The sequence below is a fragment of the Mauremys mutica genome, chromosome 9 (genome assembly GCF_020497125.1).
Source record: "Mauremys mutica isolate MM-2020 ecotype Southern chromosome 9, ASM2049712v1, whole genome shotgun sequence".
In the NCBI taxonomy this organism is placed as follows: domain Eukaryota; kingdom Metazoa; phylum Chordata; order Testudines; family Geoemydidae; genus Mauremys; species Mauremys mutica.
In genome coordinates, this window is record NC_059080.1 from 770,698 (window position 1) to 786,972 (window position 16,275).

Sequence of the window (16,275 nt, forward strand, 5' to 3'; positions counted from 1 at the left end):
CCCAACTAGTGAACACAGGGAGAGAACAACCTGGGAAAAACAGGCAAGCAAGAGATGAGATACCTATTTCCCACACCAACCTGATGAGGCTGAACAATGTACTTATTTAGGAGCAGGAAAGGTGCAGACAATAGTTCTTGAGATCTGATGTGTATAGTTCACCTGGCCCTGTATGGGAGTAGTTCAGGGCAAGATCTGTGGGAATGCAGGGGAATCGGGAGTGGGAGCATGCTAGGGTCATGGGGCTCAGACTCTGAATACGCACATCTGCGTGCGCGCACACACACACACACCCCTTTCGCAAAGTAAGCTCTCTGTATTTGTCTGAGGACGTCTGCCATACAGGGTTTCATCTGGTATAAATAAAGTACAAAATCTTACAATGTCTTAATCATTATTTTAACAAAAATACTAAAAACTTAGTAAAAACTGAAACCAAAGGGGGAGGGGAGACTACCAATCACACGGGATCTCCATAAACCTTTGTAGAAACCGGAGTAAAAACATTTTCTCTGTATGATAAAAATCACTCCCTCCCCTCCAAGAAGGGCAGCTGCAGAACACGGCGTCTGTGCAGGTGTCCCAGGGACAGAGGGGTTGGGAACAGCCCCCACTGGGGGAGGCTGTATCCAGTCCACAGTGATGTCTCCCTCTGGATTGGGCCCAAGTGCCATGGCTCAGTAGCGTCCAAATGGGTTGCTGTTCTGCTGTGGCTGTGTATCTGTTCAGATCAAACACAAAGTTAGACAATCACAGGATTCTGGTCCAGTTAGGAGATGCCTATCAGCTCTGCAATTCAGAGTCTGATTGTGAAGCGGAGGGGCTAGGTAGGCAAGAGAAGGGGGCTACCCAGGTCTTAGTCTGGGACACTACACTTGTGTATCACTTGTGGCACTTGATGCTCTGCTCAAATGCCAGACACTCTGGTGCCAGCTCCTGGGGCTTAGGATAGCAGTACTATCAAAATTCCACATGCTTCTGGAAAGGTGGGGATAAAGTCTGCCAAACCCAGATCTCTACGCCTCTTCTGCTCAGCTCCACACCGCTCCTTGGTGTGAAATAGGTGTGGACCAATATGGCACTGAAAGGGAGTGGGTAGCTGCCTAGGTGATGAGGTTGGAAGCTGAATTATCCTCTGGGCTTTTCTCTTTTAAACAGAACACCCGTAACCCCTAGTTCTGTGCAGCACCCCTGCCACACAGAAACCCAAACACTGCTACCGGCACCAGGTGGGTGCACAGCATGAGCTGCGCTGGGCCAGCTAACTACCCTGGAGTTCCCATCAATCATATAACCTGAAGAAAACTTAGGAACATCAGCTAGTGCAGAATTCAGAGACTCACATCAACCAGGAGCATGTCATCAGTGCTCACAGACCACACTGGTTCCCACTTACTATCCAGGTACAAATCCAGGTGCTGGTTTCAAGATCTATCTGGCTTGAGAGCAGGCTACCTTAGAGATCTGCCTCTCCTTAAACTCCAGCCCAACTCGGATACCCTTGCTGATCATCTTTAGATGCAGAGCCAGACTTCTATGACTTGTTGGTTTAATGTTACCTGGTGAGTGGGAGCATTCAGAGTCCGTCATTCCATTACAAAATGCAGCCATACAGCATGCTCCCGGACAGGCCCTCAGCAGGGCAAACCCAGCCCCAACCCCACACTGGGAAAGCCTGCTGGTCACAGGGGCGTTGGAGAGATGTTTTTTCCCCCCCTCTACAAGGGTTTTAGTCAAATTCACTGCTCATGAATGACCAAGGCTCATGAGACTTGGAGGAAGGAGGTGGAATGGGGGCGGGAAGGGGCATGGACTTTGGGGAAAGGTTGGAATGGGGGCGGGGTGAGGGCAGGGGCAGGGTCGAGCACCCACCAGAAACAGTGGAAGTCGGTGCCTATGCTGATGGATAGCATTAATGTTGGCTGTTATTTAGCGTGGACTCTTCTAGAGGCTGATTGTAAATGCACTTTTTACATAGGAAAGATAAAACATGACTTCTGCAGTGGCATAAGTGTTCCTGGTGCTTTTCAGACAAAGAAAGTCACAGGCCCTGTCCTGTGAAGTGCACATTCTAGGGATCTATGTAAAGAAATCCAATCAACCAAGTCCACACAAGACTACCACGTGGCTGGTACTGAGCACTGCCAGATTTCAACCTGGAACCTAGAAGTGAAAGGCTCCATAACTCAATCAGGCAACCAGTTATGTCATGATACAGGGTGGAAATGGTGGCCTAGACGGGAAAAGGACCATTTACCCCAGTCACCAACCACCCTGCGCCTCCGAATTCTTTTTCTTGACTGTCACTATGGCTCTCAACACCTTGGAGAAACTCTGCAATCTCACTTGCATCTCACTGGCTCGGTGTAGAATGCAGCCCCAGTGAAGCATATACAAGCACCGGAAGGAATATGTAATAGCCCATAAAGGAATATCTAATAGTCCCTGCAGTCTCAGCCTCATAAGGAAAAGAACGCTGGGATGCAAAGGAAGAATTTAGTAGGAGCCGGAATCCAATTTTAAATTGTATTTAGAAAACTGCAAAGTGATGGCATCACTGTGTTGGATGGTTTTGCTGCACTGAGATGTGGTCATTGGGGCAGGGTTCAATGCACCTAGGCACAGCCATGGCTGGGCTGCATCCTGGGAAGTAAGGCAGCATATGTTTGCATACAGCATTCCTTTGGGGAGGGCTCTGGCTTGGGTGTTTAACAGTTTAATTGCCAGTTTTATAATATAAAATTACTGACGTGATCCCTACAACAGCAGGGTGGCCTGGAGGGATACACTGCCCTGCTAGGGCTCAGGCAGCATCCCACATGGCAGTGCTCAATAAAAAAAGTCTCTCACTGACCATGTCCTGAATAAAGCATCTCCCTGGCTGCCCCATCAGGCACGAGGTCCAGAATTTATACTCCCGTTGAGATCGTTGGGAGCCAGCAACGACGGAGGCAGTGGCACTGACACAGTGGTACATCCAGAAAAGCAGACCTGACACGTTTGGGAGAGCTGCCCGACAGCCTCCTTAGACACTGCTGCCCTGACCCCTCTGTCTGCAGCAGGTCTAGAAGGCTGCTCACTTGGTTGGTAGTACTGTATGCTCCTCTCTCTGCCTGCTATGGTCATATGAACATAGGACTGGCTATACTGGGTCAGACCAATGGTCCATCTAGCCAAGTATCCTGTCTTCTGAAAGTGGCCAGTGCCAGATGCTTCAGAGGGAATGAACAGAACAGGGCAGTTAATGCATGATCCAAACTCAGCTTCTGTCAGTCAGAGGCTTAGGGACACCCAGACATGGGGTTGCATCTCTGACCATCTTGGCTAATAGCCATTGATGGACCTGTCCGCCATTAACTTACCTAATTCTTTTTTGAACTCTGTTATAGTTTTGGCCTTCACAACATCCCCTGGCAATGAGTTCCACAGGGTGGCTGTGCTTTGAGTGAAGAAGTACTTCCTTATGTTTGTTTTAAACCTGCAGCCTATTAATTTTATTGGGTGACCCCTGGTTCTTATGTTATGTGAAGGGATAAATAATACTTCCTTAATCACTTTCTCCACACCATTCATGATTTTATAGTCCTCTATCATATCCCCACCCTTAATCGTCTCTTTTCCAAGCTGAACAGTCCTAGTCTTTTTAATCTCTCCTCATGTGGAAGCTATTCCATACCCATAATGGTTTCTATTGCCTCTCTATCCTTTTTCCATTTCTAATACATCTTTTTTGAGATGGGGCAACCAGATCTGCAGACAGTATTTAAGGTGTGGGAGTACCATGGATCTATATAGTGGCATTATGATATTTACTGTTTTACTAGCTATCCCTTTCTTAATGGTTCCATTCTGTTTGCTTTTCTGACCACCAGTGCACTTTGAGCAGATGTTTTCAGAGCACTATCCACAATGACTCCAGGATCTCTTTCTTGAGTGGTAACAGCTAATTTAGACTCCATCATTTGGTATGAATAGTTGGGATTATGTTTTTCAATGTGCATTACTTTGCATTTATCAACAATAAATTTCATCTGCCATTTTCTTGCCCAGTCATCAGTTTTATGAGATTCCCTTTGTAACTCTTTGCAGTCTGCCTGGGACTTAAATCATCTGAAAACGTGGCCACCTCACTGTTTACCCCTTTTTCCAGATTATTTATGACTATGTTGAATGGGACTGGTCCCAGTAAAGATCCCTGGAGGACACCATTATTTACCCCTTTCCATTCTGAAAACTGACCATTTATCTCTACACTTTATTTAGTGTCTTTTAACCAGTTACTGACCCATGAGAGAACCTTCCCTCTTATCCCATGGCAGCTTACTTTGCTTAAGAGCTTTTGGTGAGGGACCTTGTCAAAGGCTTTCCAAAAGTCTAAGTACACTCTGTCCACTGGATCACCCTTGTCCACGTTTGTTGATCCCCTCAAAGAATTCTAATAGATTGGTGAGGCATGATTTCCCTTTACAAAGTCATGTTGGCTCTTCCCCAACAGTCTGTGTTCACAGAGAGATGATGTGTAAAGAGGCAGAGAAGCCTGGGCTTGCCCTCCCCTTGCTATCGCTTTACACCAGGGCCTGTTCTATGGAGAAAGACACTTTGGATGGGGCAGGGAGAAGAGGTAAGAAAAACGAAGAGTGCTAATTTCTTACTAGAGAGTTGCTGCTGAAGCTGTCGGACCAGGGCAGCTGTTTGCTGCTGCTGCTGTGTCTGCTGGAGACCCTGGCGCTGGAACTAGAGAGAGAGAAACATGATTAACAAGTGCCACTAGGCTGGTGGGGACTCAGCGGTCACACAAGCAGCCAGCAAATGCTCCCTGTGTTAGGCAGCAGCTAGCGGGGTGGAGAAGGAGAGTGCTGCAGGGAGCAGGTAGGAGGATCTATGAATGGTTGGGCTGTGATGAATGACTCTTCCCCTCTAGCTCTGTGACACACTTACAATGGGCTGTTGAGGAGGAAGAGTCTGCATCCCCAGGCCAGGAGGCTGGCCCTGGGCTTGTGGCTGAGGGACTGTGGACACCTGTGGCTGTTGCTGTGGTGGTGCCTGTTGCTGCTGTTGCTGTTGCTGCTGCTGCTGTTGCTGCTGTTGTTGCTGCTGCTGTTGTTGCTGCTGCTGAAAAAGAAGCAGCAGAAGAGACCATTAGGGATGTGTCATGGGGAGGGCTATACAATAAGACAGGCAGCCTAGGGAATATTACAGGGAAAAATCTGTGATTCAATAAACAAACAGTGACCTTCCCTGGCTGCCCCTCAACCTAACCATTTGATGTGGTTTTCTTATAGGTGCCATGGCAGAAGTGACTTCCCTCAAGTCACAGAGAATCTGTGGCAGGGCTCAGAACAGAGCCTAGATCATCCAAATCCCTGTGTCCTGCGCCTTAACCATAAGGCCAGCTGTCCTCTCTACAAGGCTTGTGGTGGCACCTGACATGGTCCAGCACAGGAAGTTAGTTGTGTCTATGCTGTCTGTGACGTCACAATCAAAGAGTCACGCTCGAATGGACTTTATTGATGGTGATGTTTGGGAAAAGTCTGGACCCGCTTTTTTTCTTTAATTGAAAAAGCAAAGAACAAAATAAAAGGGTAAACATGCATGCTATGTTGTGTGCATGAAGAAATGACTCACCTTGTGCAGTAACGATGGTTCTTCGAGATGTGTGTCCCTACGGTGATCCACTGTAGGTGTGTCTGCGTCCCTGCGCTGCTGATCGGAGAGCAGTGTCCATTCAGCCTGCGCATGCACTGCCTCACCCCCTCATGCCCTGCCACGAGGCTAACCAGTGTTGCTCAGGTGAACCCCTCCTCAGTTCCTTCTCTACTGCAAAGTGAATGATGAAAACTCCGAAGTAGAAGGGAGGAGAGTGGGTCGTGGAGCACCCATAGGGACACACATCTGCACAAGGTGAGTAACTTCTTCTAGTAGTGTTCCTATGGTTGCTCCATTGTAGGTGACTCCCGAGCAGTATCCCCTACTGGAGGCTGTGGCTTTGGAGTCGAGTCTCTGATGGATGACAGTACCATGGTGCCAAATCTGGCGTCTGCAGCAGAGTCCCCAAGGATGGCATAATGTTCAGCAAATGTATGTGCAGATGCCAAGGTAACTGCTCTGTAGATTTCTGATACTAGGGATACCCTTGGAGAAGGCAACTGAAGAGGAAACCGATCTCACAGAATGTGAGAGATTGTAGATGGGGTGCCAAACTGCACATCTGATAACAGAGTTTGATAGTTTGAGACCCATTTAGAGAATTTTTGAGCTGAAATTGCTATGCCCTCTAGCCCTGTCCATGACGGAGAGGAAGAGTCTTGGAGATTTTCTAAAAACTCTTGTCCTGTCCAAATAATAGACCACGGCTCTCCTTACATCGAGTGTATGGAGGATGAACTGGCCTATTATGCTGGTGAGGCTTGGGTTAAAAGGTTGGAAGGTGAATGAGTTGGTTCACGTGAAATGTGGAAGTCACCTTGGGAGTGAACTTCGGATGTGGTCTAAGCAAGACTTTGTCAGGGAAGAACACTGTGAAGGGGAAATGCGCCATAAAGGTTGCTATCTCCCCTATCCTTCTTGCCAAGGTAATGGTGATAAAGAATGCCGTCTGTGACACTGCACCCCATATTCTTCATAGTGATATTATTATGATATGGTTATAGCATAATTATGATGCATTTTATGCAAGATAAGTCATGTGAGGTGTCATTGGAAAAGGTATGATTTGCTTAATATGACTGTTCTATTTGTATGCGTGTATCATTTTTGTATCTGAAGTTATTAATGTGGACTATGTATCTACATTTCAAATGTAGTTACACCTGGGTAACACCCACTAGACAAGATGCTTTCAGTCTAGAAAGCTGGTTGGAAAGGGCCTATTCAGGTGAATGTGCCATTAAGGAGAGCAATAGGCATTAAGAGAAGCTTATCTCCCACCTGGTGAGCCTTACTGAGAACACAGACAGCCTGTGAGTGATGGCTGCTATGACTATACAAGGACATGTGACCAGGCCCCATGATGCTGGTCTCCATCTTGGGATGTCAGTATTTTTCCACGGACTGGTCTGGGAACCAAGCTTTGGAAGAAAGGGTTCCCACCATATGCAAAAGCTATATGGGGCAGGAAGTGACATCATCTGGAGTTCTTCACTCCCCACACAGGAAGATTCCTGGAAATATCTGAGGAACAAAGACTGAACTGGAGGAAGTACTGGACCGAGACTAAAGGGATTTCTAGCCTTTGTATGAAACACCTGGGGATTCCAAGCTGTAAAGCAAGTGCAACTTGCCCCTTAAGACCCTGCAACCTGCTTGTATCATCTCTTAGGGTGAGAATCTGCTAATTCATATCCAATCTATTTAGTATATTAAGCTTAATTTGTGTTTTTTGTTTATTGCTAGGTAATCTGCTTTGATCTATATCTTTGACCATATCGGTGCACATAACAAAATTCATTCTGTACATGTGTGGGAAAAATTAGAAGGAACACTGTTTAGGACTACAGGTAGAGTGGCTGCATCCAGGGTAACTCTTTTGAACTGGCACCAGATCTCGAATCTAGTCCACTTCTATAGGTAAGTACGATGGGTAGCCACTTTCCTAGTGAGCAATAACACTTCCTGTACCTCTTCAGAGCATGATGTTTCTATGCGTTGGAACCATGAAGGAGCCAGGCTTTAAGCCGTAGTATCCATAAATTGGGATGGAGAGTGTTTCTCTCATTCTGCAAGAGGAGGTAAGGAGTTGTTGGAAGAGTCATCGGTGGACACAGCACCAGTTGTGACAGGTAAGGGTACCATGTTTGTTTGGGTCAGATGGGAGCAATCAGTATGATGTTTGCTTTTTCTCTTTTTATTTTCAACAGGAATTTCAGCAACAGAGGAAAAGGGAGAAAGGTGGAAAGAAAGCTCTTGTCTCACGAGAGGAGGCAAGCATCCCCCATAGAGTGCTGGCCAATGGCCACTCTGGAGCAGTACCATGGACATTTCTTGTTCTGGTAAGTAGGGAACAAGTCTATTATCAGTGTCCCCCATTGTCGGAATATGTCAGAGTACCACTGAATCTATCTCCCACTTGTGGCTGTGTGGGAATTTGCGGCTGAGACTGTCCGCTATCGTGTTGTGTATTCTTGGTAGTTAAGCTGCTGATATTGTAACATTGTAGGAAATAAACCAGTTCCATAGCTTTAGTGCTTCCACTGGTGCTTCCTTGATGGTTTATGTAATATATGCATGCTACATTGTCCGTCATGACCTTTGTGCACGTGCCTCTGATCAGCAGAAGGAAACGAGCACACACGTTCCTGACCGCTCTGAGTTTGAGTAGATTGATGTGAAGGCACGTCTCGGAGGGAGACCATTTGTCCTGCACTGTGAGATCGTTGAGATGTGCGCCCCATCCTATCAGAGATGCGTCAGTGGTGAGAAATAGTGATGGGGAAGGCTGAGTGAACGGGATTCCCATCCAGGCATTTGCTGGTCTTTCCATGGATTCAAGGATTGTTTGATTTTGGTGGGCATCAATAGGAGTTTATCTATGTTGTCGTTGTTTGGTCTGTAAACCGAACGGAACCATAATTGGAGGCATCTCATGTGAAGTCTGGCCTGAGCTATCATCTATATGCCTGTGGCCATGTGCCCCAGAAGCTGAAGCCAATATTTGAGGGCTGGAGTGCACTGTCTCTATAAGTGTGGACAGACTGAGGAACCTGTATTGTGGGAGAAGCGCTCTTGCTCATAATCGACATTGACTCCTATGAATTCTAGTCTCTGTACCAGTATTAATGCTGATTTTTTGCATTGATTTGTAGGTCCAGATTCTTGAACAGATCCAGAGCGATACTGGTAACTCACTGGGTTTTGATGAAGGAATGCGCCCTGAAGAGACAATCGTCCAGGTAAGGGTAGATCATAATGCCCTGGGAATGTAGGTGAGCTGCCACCACAAACAAGATCTTGAAGACTACTGTGGGGGCCAATGAGAGAGCAAAAGGGAGTACTCTATACTGTTAGTGATCCTGGTCTAGTGTCAATCTGAGATATCTTCTGCGACACGGTATGATTGAAATGTGGAAGTACGCATCTTGGAGGTCAAGGGCCATGAACCAGTCACCTTTTTCTAATGCTCGAATAATAAAGTGACCATCTTGAACTTCTGAGCCGTGACAAATTTGTTGAGCACCCTGAGGTCTAGTATGGGTCTCCAACTTTGCTTTTTCTTGGGTATCAGATAATAGCGAGAGTAAAAGTCTTTGCGTCTTAGATGTACTGGTTTTATGGATCCTACACTGAGGAGATGATCTATCTTTTGTCGTAATACGTTCTTATGAGAAGGGTCACTGAAGAGGGATGCGGAAGGGTGTTTGGGGGGGAGGGGAAATAGATGGAGTACCAATCTCGAATAAATCTCCAGTACTCATTTGTCAGAGGTTATCCGTTCCCAGGTCAAGATGCCGGCATCCATAGGGATGAGAGGGGTTTTCAAACATTGGATGATATTGAAGAGATTGGTCTGATGGCACCTCAACCAACCCAACAAAACTGTCGTTTTGAGATGGATAGCTACGAAGAAGTAGGTTGAGGGCCTGAAGATTTCCATTTGGAGAACCTGGACTTCTTTATTGGGGGTTCATACAAGCATTGGGATGAATATTGTGACAAGTGGGCGAAACAAAGGTGTGTAGATTCTGAGCAATCAAAGAGTAGCCCTGGAATCTTTTAAAGTGTGAAGGGAAGTGTCCGTCTTTTCCATAAAGAGCTTTGTATCTTCAAAGAGAAGGTCCTCTACGGTTGTTTGCACTTCTTTGGGGAAACCGAATAACTGGAGACAAGAAACTCATTTCATCACGACAGCAGTGGAGATGGAACGTGCTGTCGTGTCAGCTGCATATAGTGCAGATTGGAGTGACATCTTTGCCACTTGCTGGCCTTCATTAATTATGGCTTTGAATTGGTCCTTGTGAGAATCTGGGAGCTGCTCAATAAAGGACCTGAATTTTGAATAGTTGATGTAATCATATTTTGCCATTAAGGGTTGATAGTTTGCAATACAGAACTGTAAAGTGCTGATGAGTATATTTTTCTCCCCAAAAGATAGAGGCGCTTCCAGTCCCAGTCATAGGGGCCAGATTTCAGATGATGCTGATGGCCTCTTGAGCTCAGCACGTCCACAATGATTGAATTGGGGGGTGGGTGGGCGAAGAGAAATTCTGTGTCTTTTGCCGGTATGTAACACTTTTTATCAGCCCACTGGCATGTTGGTGGGACCGATGCCAGGGTCTGCCATATGAGTTTGACAGGGTCTAAGTAAAATGTCCAATAGTTTATGGTGTGACTCGGTCACCTCTTGTAATGATAGTTGTAATGCATCTGCCACCCTATGAGCTAGCTCCTGGAAAAGCTTGAAATCATCTGCCACGATGGAGAAGGGGGCATCACTGTCTCATCTGGTGATGAAGATGAGAAGTTGGTCGGGGAGGGGGTAATCTCCACAGCATTGCCAACCGAAGGGGTTGGCAATGCTGTACCCACAGACTCAGACTAAGCTCATTACAGGTGGGAATTACAGTCACCGTAGTCATTTCCATTCTAGCTACATGACCCTATAACGTCTCCTATATGGAAAAGTCCTGCCCTCGCCTCAGGTTGGGAGGGGATCTCCAGTTAAAGAGGTTCCCTGAGAAGCCTGGACACATCTGGCTCACAAAGAAAGTCTGGACCAACTTCAAGTGGTGAGTGACACAAGCTTTTGAGCCACATGCTGTGTGTGGCTCAAAAGCTTCTCTCGCTCACCAACAGAAGTGAGTGCAATAAAAGATATGACCTCACCTACCTTATCTCTGTAATACCCTGGCACTGGCATGGCTACAACTCATTGCATGAAGCAGCATTAGGCAGTGACGTAGCAGTAAAGCTCAGTGCTTAGCACCACTGCAACGCTAACTGTTTTGTGAGCCAAACTTCTGCCAGTATTTCAAAGGCTCAGCTGGAGCCAAGAGCAGTGGGGAGCAGATCAATGGGGGATAGACCCAACAGATTTTCCTAGTTCCTGATTTTTCTACTATGTATGTCAGATGACTTGAAAGTGACAGCAAAGCAATGCCCCCAGGTCTCTACACCAGGAGCACACAATTCCTAGGAAGGGAGAACATCTTCTCAGGAGAGAGATTAGCAAAGAAGCAGCCGAACAGGCATCTTAGTCGCCTATCATACAAGAGTGACAGAGAGCACTCCTGCTGTCATCAGCTCCCCCTGCTGGCAATGACGGAGTACTGCACAGATTTGAGGACACATCTGAGCTAGTGGTGCTTGACAGGCCCCCCCACCCCTCAACTCCGGCTCTTCAGATGATGTGAGAGAAGGTGAAAAAAAGAAGCAGGCCTTGACTTACCCTCAGCATCTGCTGCTGCTGCTGCTGCTGCTGCTGCTGCCTCAGGTACTGCTGCTGCTGCTGCTGCTGCTGCTGCTGCTCAGGTAATATCTGACTGGGTCGGATTCCTGATGGAACCCCTTGTGCACTCATATGATTCATCCCGCTCATCATAGGCGCTTGCTGTATCGACTGATGAGGAAACCTTACACAACAAGGAGAAGGATCAGTGGCTCTTGTGGATCCAGACAAAGCCTGGAGATAGAGGAGCCTCCCTAAACCCAGCCTGAGCTTCTCAGGTCTCCACTAGCGGGGGGGTCGACCAGCCCAGGTCTACACTAGCAGGGCGGTTGACCTAAGATACGCAACTTCAGCTACGCAAATAGCCTAGCCGAAGTTGGCGTATCTTAGGTCGACTTACCTGGCCATGAGGACGGTGGCGAGTCGACCGCTGCCGCTCCCCCGTCGATTCCGCTTCCACCTCTCGCGAGCTGGAGTTCTGGAGTCGACGGGGAGGGCGACTGGGGATCGATTTTATTGCATCTACGCTAGATGCAATAAATCGACCCCTGATAAATCAATCACTACCCACCAATCCGGCAGGTAGTGAAGACCTGCCCTAAGAAAACCAAATGCATCAGAGCAAGCATGGCCAGAACCAGAACCTCCCACATCACCAATTCAGAGAGCCCAGAACACTCACTGGGACCCATGCACCCTCTCAACTAGTCTTGTATGCAGGACTCTCCCTGTACTTTTTCAAAGGTTTGTCCAGTCTAGGTTAAAAAGTCTCAAGCAACAGGACTCCGAGCCCTGTTCCTGGGGACAATTTCCTGGCTGTATCCATCTCCCTGGTGGAGAACGATGGTGCATCCAATGCTTTCCCCCTGGGGGGATGGACAATCTCCCAGCCAGATCCATCCCCTGCTCGGAGTGACAGAGCACCCAGCTCTTCCCCTGGGGCGATGATTCCCTGGCCAGAGCCACCTGTTTGAGAGTGACTGGGGTCCCAGCCCTTCTCCCCTGGGGTCAGGTCCAAATCTGTGGTTAATGATTTCTCTATCCTTCAGCCTATATTCCCTCTTTCTTAATTCGATCCCTCCCTACTGGTCACAGCCTCTTAACCCCTCTCCCTGCTTAGGGTTTATACACATCTCTCCCCATGCTATTCACTGAATTCCCTCCTGGCTGTAATATCTTTCTGGGTCTGACAAGGAACTGGACAAGACCATCAGCTCAGGAGGCACAAAGGATTCCAAGATGCTGAATGCTACAGCACCAGAGCCATAGCCCTGGGGCCACAAGGCTTTTCACAGGCCCCTATCTACTAGTCCTGTCTAAGCAGTTACATTGGAGAAGTTCCCTGTGCAATACCAATAGCTGCTCAGCATCTGCAGGTTGGGAGGTACCTCTGTGTGTTGCCCAGGGCGTGGCCATAGCCGGGGGCCTGCTGATGCACATAGCCACTTGGTCTCTGCTGCATCTGTCTGACAGGATCCACGAGAGCTGGGTTTGAGCTGGGATGGGAATTCTGGTAGGGCTGGCTGGAATAGTTGGGAGGTACCATTGTACTGGACTGAGGGGGATGCTGCTGCAGGCCTATATGGGAGACGTAAGGTGTGTAACCCTGAGGGGAAGAAAAAGCCTTGGTTAAATGTGCTGGGATACAGAGGGAGTGCTGGGGAGAGAATTTCCCACTGAGACACAGAGATGGCAGCATTAGAAACCCAGGGCCTCATGGTTCACTTCGCTCTCTTCCCAGAGACTGGAATTTTCATGACAGTTGGCAAGTGGGGACACCAGGTGGTTCCAGGGCCCTGCAGCAGGAGTTCACACAGTGCTGGCTGCGCCTGAACCCACTGGCCCTTCATCCCCCTCCTCCCTGCCAGAGAAAGCCCCACTCACCTGGGAAGGCTGCAGGGCTCCATAGGAAGGGGTAGGGGTCATGTGGCGCACTGGAGGCTGCCCCAGCATTCCCTGGCCCTGCTGGAAAGGAGCACGAGACAGTCACCCTCAGGAACACGGAGACCTAGGACCATCCAGCTCCCTCTTTGCCATCCTCTGGGCATACGTGAGCTCCTCCCAGCAGTGCTCTGGCAGCACTCCCCAGGCCAGACACAACAGCCCGTCCTCTCCACAACTCAGTCTGGCAGGAATGTCATGGCCACATGGGACCCAGTCGTGAGCAACTGGGCTCGCAGGGACCCCACCTTCCAATCAGGACAAGGCCTTGGAGATTATGTTTGCCCCACAGTCACAGTGATACTAACCCCTACCTTCCCCCGTGCTGGCCCCACAGATGCAGTGACACTAACCCCTGCCCTCCCCAGACTTGGGCCTGGCGCCCCCTGCTGGCCCTGCAGCCACAATGACACTAGCTCATTCTCAGTGTCAGTCTCCCCATCACGGCTGATTCAATCAATGATGTGGGCACACAAAGAAGGAAAGGAACCAAGGACCCAGATGATGCCAAATGCTATAGAAACACCAGCCACCTGAGGCAGACGGAAATGCAGGGTTAGGAAAAGCGTTGGGGAGTTTGTTTTCCAGCATGAATAAGAAAATGAAAACCAGTGAGCACAACCCAGGACCCACTGTGCTCTGGGACGACTGCGCAGCAATTCATACCAGCTTAGCCTGAAGTTGCTGGCGGAGCAGCTGCCCTTGGGAAACTGGAGGCTGCTGTCTGTAGACTGCTGGCTTGTAGGAAGCGTCAATTCCCATCATGCCACTCATCCCCGAAGGCAGCACCCCACTGTAGGAGGGTCGACTCTGCACCAGCTTTCCCAGAGGCATGCGTACTGGTCTGTATGAGGTATCCAGCCGAGGGCCACCTGCAATAGGAGGAGAAAGAGAAAGGGCCAGAGTCACACACATCCAATCCACCACTGTCCCACCACACTAGGGCAGGAGCAGCTGCTAAGGGGCATTCTCTGCTGGTTATTCGTCTCTAGCCAGGCCAAGCCCAGGCAGCTGTGTCTGGTCCTTACATTCGCTCACCTGTCAGATGGAATAGGCTACAGAAAAGGAAGCTCATGATGTAAAAGGGACTCCCTTAAAGTTGCTACCTGCAGGGTAGTAAGATTCTCCTCTCCCACACACCTACCTGCTGGCAGAGGCTGATTCTGGGCATAGAGACCCACTGGCGACTGCCCATATACCAGTCTAGACATGGAATTCCCAGCCTGATGATGCATGAGGTCTGCAGGCATGCCAACTCCATAGGAGACTCCTCGGCTAGGGACCAACACAAAATCCTGCAGGAGGAAGGAGGAGTGAGAGGGAGCAGCACACCTGGAGCCTCCAGGAACTCACAGCTGGGACAACTGGGTCACAAAGCTAAAAGGGACAAGATCCTGTGTGCTAGTCAGGACGACGAGCAGCCTCTCCTCTCCCTAGCAAGGATGCCAAGGGCACACTCACTGCCTCTTCCTCAAGAAGCCCGGAGAGGCTCCTCTCCTGGGGAATGCTGGGAAGAGGTCCAGCGTTTCACTGATGCCTCTCGGAAAGGAAAGCACTAACCACCTGCTCCTCACAGGCAGAGCAGAAAGGACAGAGCTGTGGCTGGGGGTGCGACACAGCCCTGTGTCAGGTCCATGGCTGGCGGGAAAGGTCATGTTACCTCGCTTTTGTTGGCAGGCTGGTTGCGTTTCTTGCTCTTGCTCGGTTTCTTCTTGCGCTCCTCAGTGGAGGTGGCAGGATTGGAGCTGGTTTTATCAGCCTTGGCTGGCTCTACAACCTTCTTCTCTGGCTCTAGGGCCACAGGTGTGGGGGGCTCCTCCTCCTCAGGAGGCAGTGGCAGTGGCTCCAGGTAGTAGCTGCGGGGCTTGGGTTTCAGGTGTGTATGATACAGCAGGAGCCTCTGCTGCTCCTCGAACCTGGACACCTTACGATCCACCCGCACAGTCCCAAACCAGCCCCAAGAGAGGGGTGCTGAGTGCTTCAGGCCCTCAAACAGATCCCAGGGGGAAATCTTCTGCTTCGTGGAGACTTGCAAACCCTTGAAAGAAAGACGAGGAAGTCAGTGAGCAAACCCCAAGCCACTAGCAGCCCTTGGGCAAGGGCACAGGGAGCCACTGAGCCCATACCACCAGCTCCACTCCATCGAGCAGGGACCAGTGTCTTGTCTCTTCTGAAACAATGTTCACCACATTGTCTCCTATTGCTCCTCAATTCATCCCCCCACCCCTTCTCGTCCCCCCTTTGCCAGTCTCCTGCTGGCACATAGGCTGTAAGCTGCTGTGGCATGGGTCGTGGGTCTCCGTGGGCACAGAGCCAACATTTAAATCATCATCAGCAGTACTCGTGATGTCTTGGAAGACACTGCCTGCAACTATTAATGGGTTAAAACACCTTAACTCTTCCCTTCTCTGATGTGGCTACACCACGCTGAGTGTGAGGGTCCTGGCTCTCTTTGGACAGCTGCACAAAACACAGTACTTGGCAAGAGGGTTAACAAACCAGATGCTTCCAGACACCAGCACAGGCTTCAGGCAAGAGCAGCACGAGGCTGTCTGTGCACTGGCAGCCATGACTCAGAGGCCCAGGAACAGGACTACTTGCCTCCTTCTTGAAAATAGAGTCAAAGCCAGCAATCTTGTTGCCTTTGGTGTCAATGAGGGATCCCTGAGGTTCGCAGGTAATGACGTCCCGAGTCTGCTTGGGAAGAGGAAGTAGCTGTCGCACTTTCTCCAGGCTGTCAGATTGTCGGTCGCCCAACTCCTTCTGCACTAGGCAGGAGGTGGAGACAAAGGTGTCAGGAGCCATTCAAACAATGGCATCCAATGCAACCAACCCTACCATCACTGTCGCCCCCACAATGCTCTGCCCCACAACCACCACTGCCCTATCGCCCCATGCCCCACAAACCACTTTTCAATACCCTCTTATATTGCTGCCTCCTGCCCTCTGTGCCC

General features: G+C 49.2%; 1 protein-coding gene across 3 annotated transcripts in view; it reads right to left on the reverse strand.

Annotated features, from left to right (window-relative positions):
- Positions 1-377: 377 nt before the first annotated feature.
- Positions 378-16,275, reverse strand: part of MED12 (mediator complex subunit 12) — a 63,990-nt gene continuing 48,092 nt past the window's right edge. Inside the window, exons 35-44 of one of the 3 annotated variants that reach the window (XM_045030347.1) lie at positions 15,923-16,084; positions 14,982-15,359; positions 14,466-14,616; positions 13,988-14,193; positions 13,265-13,342; positions 12,769-12,986; positions 11,381-11,564; positions 4,939-5,112; positions 4,653-4,734; positions 378-721 (exon numbers count right to left, since the gene is read on the reverse strand). In XM_045030347.1, coding sequence (XP_044886282.1) covers positions 678-721; positions 4,653-4,734; positions 4,939-5,112; positions 11,381-11,564; positions 12,769-12,986; positions 13,265-13,342; positions 13,988-14,193; positions 14,466-14,616; positions 14,982-15,359; positions 15,923-16,084 — 1,677 coding nt within the window. In that variant the 3' untranslated portion in view covers positions 378-677. Of the gene's footprint in view, positions 722-4,652; positions 4,735-4,938; positions 5,113-11,380; positions 11,565-12,768; positions 12,987-13,264; positions 13,346-13,987; positions 14,194-14,465; positions 14,617-14,981; positions 15,360-15,922; positions 16,085-16,275 lie in introns of all 3 variants that reach the window. The other 2 variants (XM_045030349.1, XM_045030346.1) reach the window with 2 other exon arrangements.